General features: G+C 43.7%; 1 protein-coding gene across 3 annotated transcripts in view; it reads left to right on the forward strand.

The window, feature by feature from the left end:
• Positions 1 to 6,235, forward strand: part of disc1 (DISC1 scaffold protein) — a 139,569-nt gene extending 133,334 nt beyond the window's left edge. For all 3 annotated transcript variants that reach the window (XM_082970602.1, XM_082970604.1, XM_082970603.1), the window contains 2 exons: positions 2,823 to 2,964; positions 3,459 to 6,235. In XM_082970602.1, coding sequence (XP_082826728.1) covers positions 2,823 to 2,964; positions 3,459 to 3,613 — 297 coding nt within the window. In that variant the 3' untranslated portion in view covers positions 3,614 to 6,235. The remainder of the gene's footprint in view (positions 1 to 2,822; positions 2,965 to 3,458) is intronic.
• The last annotated feature ends 662 nt before the right edge of the window (positions 6,236 to 6,897 follow it).

Here is a 6,897-nt window from a genome sequence, read left to right on the forward strand (position 1 = left end):
TATTTACAATATTAAAATAATAAGAATTAAAATTGTCAACGGAACAACAGTAACAACAATAACCAAGGGTCAAAATAACCATACATTGAACAATAACAATAAGCATACAGTAGAGGACATGTGCAGGTTGATTGGTCTGTTAGACACTGTCCCTCATCTTACGACAGGCAGCAATGTAGTGCTCTGCCAACCCACAGCTCTCTGCGTCCTCCCCCAACAGGACGGGTAGCCTATCCTCATCAGAGAGGTCTTTGAAACCTTGATGTTTCCAAAACTGAATTGCTCTTTTTTGAGTTTTTATTATTAGTGGATATTGGCCTAATTCTGCCCTGCATGCATTGTTTGTAGTTTTCCTCTGGACATGTAGGAGAATCTTACAGAACTCTGCATGCAGGGTTTCAATGGGATGTCTGTCCCATTTGGTGAAATCTTGTTTGACAAGTGGACCCCACACCTCGCTGCCATAAAGTGCAATTGGTTCAATGACACATTGAATTCGTTTTAGCCAAATTTTAAGAGGTATTTTAATTTGAATTCGTTTTTAATGGCGTAGAATGCCCTGCGTGCTTTCTCTCTCAGTTCATTCACTGCCTCATTAAGGTGTCCAGTTGAGCTTATTTTTAAACCTCAGTAATTGTGTGTACAGTACTCTATATATTTAAACCTCAGTAATTGTAGTGTGTACAGTACTCTATATATTTAAACCTCAGTAATTGTAGTGTGTACAGTACTCTATATATTTAAACCTCAGTAATTGTAGTGTGTACAGTACTCTATATATTTAAACCTCAGTAATTGTAGTGTGTACAGTACTCTATATATTTAAACCTCAGTAATTGTAGTGTGTACAGTACTCTATATATTTAAACCTCAGTAATTGTAGTGTGTACTGTACTCTATATATTTAAACCTCAGTAATTATAGTGTGTACAGTACTCTATATATTTAAACCTCAGTAATTGTAGTGTGTACAGTACTATATATATTTTGTACCAATTGAGAACTTTGGTCTAATTCCCTGAGATATGGATCTTCTCTGGAAAATCATTATTTTAGTCTTTTTGGGGTTTACTGCCAGGGCCCAGGTCTGGCAGTACTGCTCTAGCAGGTCCAGGCTCTGCTTTAGGCCATGTGCTGTAGGGGTTTACTGCCAGGGCCCAGGTCTGACAGTACTGCTCTAGCAGGTCCAGGCTCTGCTGTAGGCCATGTGCTGTGGGGGTTTACTGCCAGGGCCCAGGTCTGACAGTACTGCTCTAGCAGGTCCAGGCTCTGCTGCAGGCCAGGTGCTGTGGGGGTTTACTGCCAGGGCCCAGGTCTGGCAGTACTGCTCTAGCAGGTCCAGGCTCTGCTGTAGGCCATGTGTTGTGGGTGACAGCAGGCATAGGTCATCTGCGAAGAGTAGGCATTTAACTTCTGAATTGTGGAGACTAACACCAGGGGCTGAGGATTTTTCTAGAATGGTGGCCAGTTCGTTGATGTAAATATTGAAGAGTGCAGGGCTCAGATTGCAACCCTGGCGAAGGCCCCGCCGCTGGTTAAAGAATTCTGTTATTTTCTTTCCAATTTTAATGCTGCACGTATTGCCTGTATACATTGATTTCATTATCTCGTATGCTTTACCCCCTACACCACTTTCAATAACTTTGTAGAACAGTCCTGTATGTCAAATAGAATCAAATGCTTTTTGGAAGTCGATAAAGCAAGCGTATATTTTGGTATTATTTTGGTGGACATGTTTATCTATCAGGGAGTGTAAGGTGTAAATATGATTGGTCATGCCATGTTTTGGTATAAATCCAATTTGTCTTTTACTCAAGACATTGTGTGTCACGTCCTGACTATAGAAAGCCTTTATTTTCTATGGTAGAGTAGGTCAGGGTGTGACTAGGGGTTTAGTCTAGTTTATATTTTCTATGTGGGGTTCTAGTTTGTTTTTTCTATGTTGGTGTTTTAGTATGATTCCCAATTGGAGGCAGCTGGCTATCGTTGTCTCTAATTGGGGATCACACTTAAGTAGCATTTTTCCACCTGTGTTTTATGGGATATTGTTTTGAGTTAGTGCACGTTTTCATCTCCGTTAGTCACAGTTCGTTGTTTGTTTACTTGTTTTCGTCTTTGCTTAGTTTCACTTTCTAATAAGTAACGTGGAACTCAACATTCGCTGAGCCTTGGTCTGACGTTTATTACAGCGAACGTGACATGGTGCTTATTCAGGAAGTTTAGAACTCGTATTTATAATACTACAGAAAACCTTCCCCAGGTTACTGTTCACACAAATGCCTCTGTAATTGTTAGGGTACATTTGGTCTCCGTTCTTAAAGATTGGGGTAATGAGTTCTTGATTCCAGCTGTCAGGGAAATAACCTACACTCAGGATCAAATTAAACAGTTTTAATATAGCCAATTTAAATTTCCCTTACTCCCTCTCTCACCCTCTCTCTCACCCTCTCTCTCTCTAACTTACTCCCTCTCTCACCCTCTCTCTCTCTATCTTACTCCCTCTCTCACCCTCTCTCTATCTTACCCTCTCTCTCTCTATCTCTCTACCTCTCTCTCTCCCTCTCTCTGTCCCTCTCTCTCTCACCCTCTCTCTCTCCCTCTCTCTGTCCCTCTCTCTGTCCCTCTCTCTCACCCTCTCTCTCCCTCTCTCTGTCCCTCTCTCTCACCCTCTCTCTCTCTCTCTCTCTCTCTCTCTCTCTCTCTCTCTCTCTCTCTCTGTCCCTCTCTCTCACCCTCTCTCTCTCTCTCTCTCTCTCTCTCTCGCTCTCTCTCTCTCTCACCCTCTCTCTCACCCTCTCTCCCTCTCTATCTTTGTTTCTCAGGAGGACAGTGGCAGTGAAGCAGCAGAGCTAACAGCAGACGTGACTATAGAGCTGACAGACCAGTGTGAGGAGATCAGTGATAGGCTGTTGGTTCTGGAGGATGACCTCCAGACAGCCATACTGAACAAAGACCAGGATCTCACTCATATCCTTTACCTGTTACTGTACGGTGTGTGTTACTAGAGGGTGTGTGAGTTACCAGAGGGTGTGTGTGAGTTACCAGAGGGTGTGTGTGAGTTACCAGAGGGGGTGTGTGAGTTACCAGAGGGTGTGTGTGTGTGAGTTAACAGAGGGGGTGTGTGAGGTACCAGAGGGGGTGTGTGAGTTACCAGAGGGTGTGTGTGTGAGTTACCAGAGGGTGTGTGAGTGTGTGAGTTACTAGAGGGGGTGTGTGTGTGAGTTACCAGAGGGGGTGTGTGAGTTACTAGAGGGGTGTGTGTGTGTGAGTTACCAGAGGGGGTGTGTGAGTTACTAGAGGGTGTGTGTGTGTGTGTGTTACCAGAGGGGGTGTGTGAGTTACCAGAGGGGGTGTGTGTGTGTGTGAGTTACCAGAGGGTGTGTGTGTGGGGGGAGGGAGGGAGTGTGTGTGTTTTTGTGTAAGTATATCAGCTATGTTCTATTCCTTAACCACAACACCACAGTCCCTGGAGCAGGAGGTGAGGGAGGTGAAGGCTACTCTACACACCATGCTGACACAGCTTAATGAGGAGGAGGAGAAAGATAATGAGATCATGGAGGAGGAGAATGAGGAGGAGGAAGACCAGTATTTCAGTGACAGCTGGGAGATTTGATACGGGGGTCTCGGGTTTCTCCTGTGTTTTATGACCACTCCATCCCAGAGAGCCCCTCTCTGGTGGCTGTCCTCTGACCACTCCATCCCAGAGAGCCCCTCTCTGGTGGCTGTCCTCTGACCACTCCATCCCAGAGAGCCCCTCTCTGGTGGCTGTCCTCTGACCACTCCATCCCAGAGAGCCCCTCTCTGGTGGCTGTCCTCTGACAAAGCCCTGACCTCAAACCCATGAACCTGCAATACTCTGTGAGAGGTTGACATCAGCTCTGCAGCAGAGAGGACTCAATCATATTCATTTCCTGTAGCTCCATCTCCTGTACAATCAGACTCTGTTGTGTTGCTGGACAATATACCACTATCAGTTTTTATATCTTATGGGAAGACACTTTGATACAAATCTTGTCATTTCTAAATATGTTTATGATAGCAGTTATGTCCAAGTTTGATTTGGGAGAAAAACATTGGATATTTATATATATATAAATCTTCTAAATATTTTTGACTGTTGTAGTTAGTTTAACCAGGCTGAAACACAGCAGTGCCTTAGGCAGATAACACACATAACAACATGTTGTTCCTCTCAACATTTTATAGGAATCAGAACAGACTGGACAGCTTTTAATAGTGATAATGTTGAACATTCCATCCCAATAATGTTGAAGGTTGATGTTGATGTATATGGAGTCTCTCCAATAAGACCTCAGCTCCATCTGTAATGTGACAGGAGAGAAGAACCGAATGGACCAACAGGAGAGAAGAACCAAATGGACCAACAGGAGAGAAGAACCAAATGGACCAACAGGCGAGAAGGACCAAATGGACCAACAGGAGAGAAGAACCAAATGGACCAACAGGAGAGAAGAACCAACAGGAGAGAAGGACCAAATGGACCAACAGGAGAGAAGAACCAAATGGACCAACAGGAGAGAAGAACCAAATGGACCAACAGGAGAGAAGAACCAAATGGACCAACAGGAGAGAAGAACCAAATGGACCAACAGGAGAGAAGGACCAAATGGACCAACAGGAGAGAAGAACCGAATGGACCAACAGGAGAGAAGAACCAACAGGAGAGAAGAACCGAATGGACCAACAGGAGAGAAGAACCAACAGGAGAGAAGAACCAAATGGACCAACAGGAGAGAAGAACCAAATGGACCAACAGGAGAGAAGAACCGAATGGACCAACAGGAGAGAAGAACCAAATGGACCAACAGGAGAGAAGAACCAAATGGACCAACAGGAGAGAAGAACCAACAGGAGAGAAGAACCGAATGGACCAACAGGAGAGAAGAACCAACAGGAGAGAAGAACCGAATGGACCAACAGGAGAGAAGAACCAACAGGAGAGAAGAACCAAATGGACCAACAGGAGAGAAGAACCGAATGGACCAACAGGAGAGAAGGACCAAATGGACCAACAGGAGAGAAGAACCGAATGGACCAACAGGAGAGAAGGACCAAATGGACCAACAGGAGAGAAGAACCAAATGGACCAACAGGAGAGAAGAACCAATCCCACAGTGTTTCTGTGTTTTCTGCAACAGTCTTCTAAAAGATGCTAAACGCTAACCACAGTAGTGTGTGTGTGATGCTAATTGTTTATAACTCATTATGATTGGTTTATAGAATTTTTTTGTAATTTTTCTTTTCGTTTCTACCCCCTTTTTATTCCCCAATTTCGTTATTATAATCTTGTCTCATCGCTGCTGCTCCCCAACGGGCTCGGGAGAGGTGAAGGTCAAGTCTTGCGTCCTCCGAAACATGACCCGCCAAGCCACGCTTCTTAACACCCGCTCGCTTAACCAGGAAACCAGCTGCACCAATGTGTCGTAGGAAACCCAGTTCAACTGAAGTCAGCCTGCAGGCATCTGGCCCTCCACAAGGATTCGCTTGAGTGCAATGAGCCAAGTAAAGCCTCCCCCGGCCTAACATTCCCCTGACCTGGACGACGCTGGGCCAATTGTGCGCCGCCCTATGGGACTCCAGGTCATGGCCGGTTGTGACACAGACTGGGATCGAACCCCAGGCTGTAGTGATGCCGCAACACTGTGATGCAGTATCTTAGACCTGCTGCGCCACTCGGGAGGACAGAATTTTGTGTTTTAGTCGATGATATGACTTCACTGTAGTGCCACAGAGGAGAGGTGAAGCTAAATTGATACTCTGTCTGTGTCTTCAGTTAAGGAACTGGGGACGTGGTAAGATCCATAGAAATATAATGAATAGTTCACGTTAATGAGGGCAGAATGGGTGGACTGGCGACCATTACGACTGTACCCATAGGAGCAAAGCAGGAAGTAAAATATCTTCTGTGATTTGTTCATTCAACTCAACTGACATTTCAAAAAATACATTCAATTGCATGAGACACATCAGTTAACATCATTTCAATGAACATTCTACATATTCTACATTACCATGGAAATGATTGCATCACAATACCAGGCAGCCATGAGTTTCCCAGTCAAATTGGTTCCAAGCTCTTATCATTCTGTTTCTATGGTAGGATCTCTACTGTTTAGGAGGAAGGGTTTGGAGGAACAGCCCACCCTATACTTAAAACGTTGATGAGCACAGAAAAGTTATTAGTAACTGCTGTTTGTCCACATTTGTCTTAAAACCTCTTGGGGCTAGGTGGGACGCTAGCGTGCCACCCGTGGTGCACTCCATCAACAGCAGGTGCATTTCAAGAGCGGCAAATTTGAATCCAAATAAATGTCAAAATTCAAATTTTTCAAAAATACAACTATTTTACACCATTTGAAAGATAAACATCTCCTTAATCTAACCACGTTTTACGATTTCAAAAAGGTTTTACGGCGAAAGCATAAATTTAGAGTATGTTAGGACAGTACATTTACAAGAGTTGTGTGTAATGTTTTGTCAAGTCAAAGACAGGGTCACCAAAACCATAAAACCAGCTAAAATGATGCACTAACCTTTTACAATCTCCATCAGATGACACTCCTAGGACATTATGTTAGACAATGCATGCATTTTTAGTTCTATCAAGTTCATATTTATATCCAAAAACAGCGTTTTACTATGGCATTGATGTTGAGGAAATCGTTTCCCTCCAATAACCGGCAGTCAAGTCAGCGTCACAAATTAAATAATTAAAATTAGAAAACATTGGTAAAATATTATATTGTCATTTAAAGAATTATAGATTTACATCTCTTGAACGCAATCAACTTGCCAGATTTAAAAATAACCTTACTGGGAAATCACACTTTGCAATAATCTGAGCACTGCGCCCAGAAAAATACGCGTTGCGATACA

The sequence above is a fragment of the Salmo salar genome, chromosome 28 (genome assembly GCF_965601325.2).
Source record: "Salmo salar chromosome 28, fSalSal1, whole genome shotgun sequence".
Taxonomy (NCBI): Eukaryota; Metazoa; Chordata; class Actinopteri; order Salmoniformes; family Salmonidae; genus Salmo; species Salmo salar.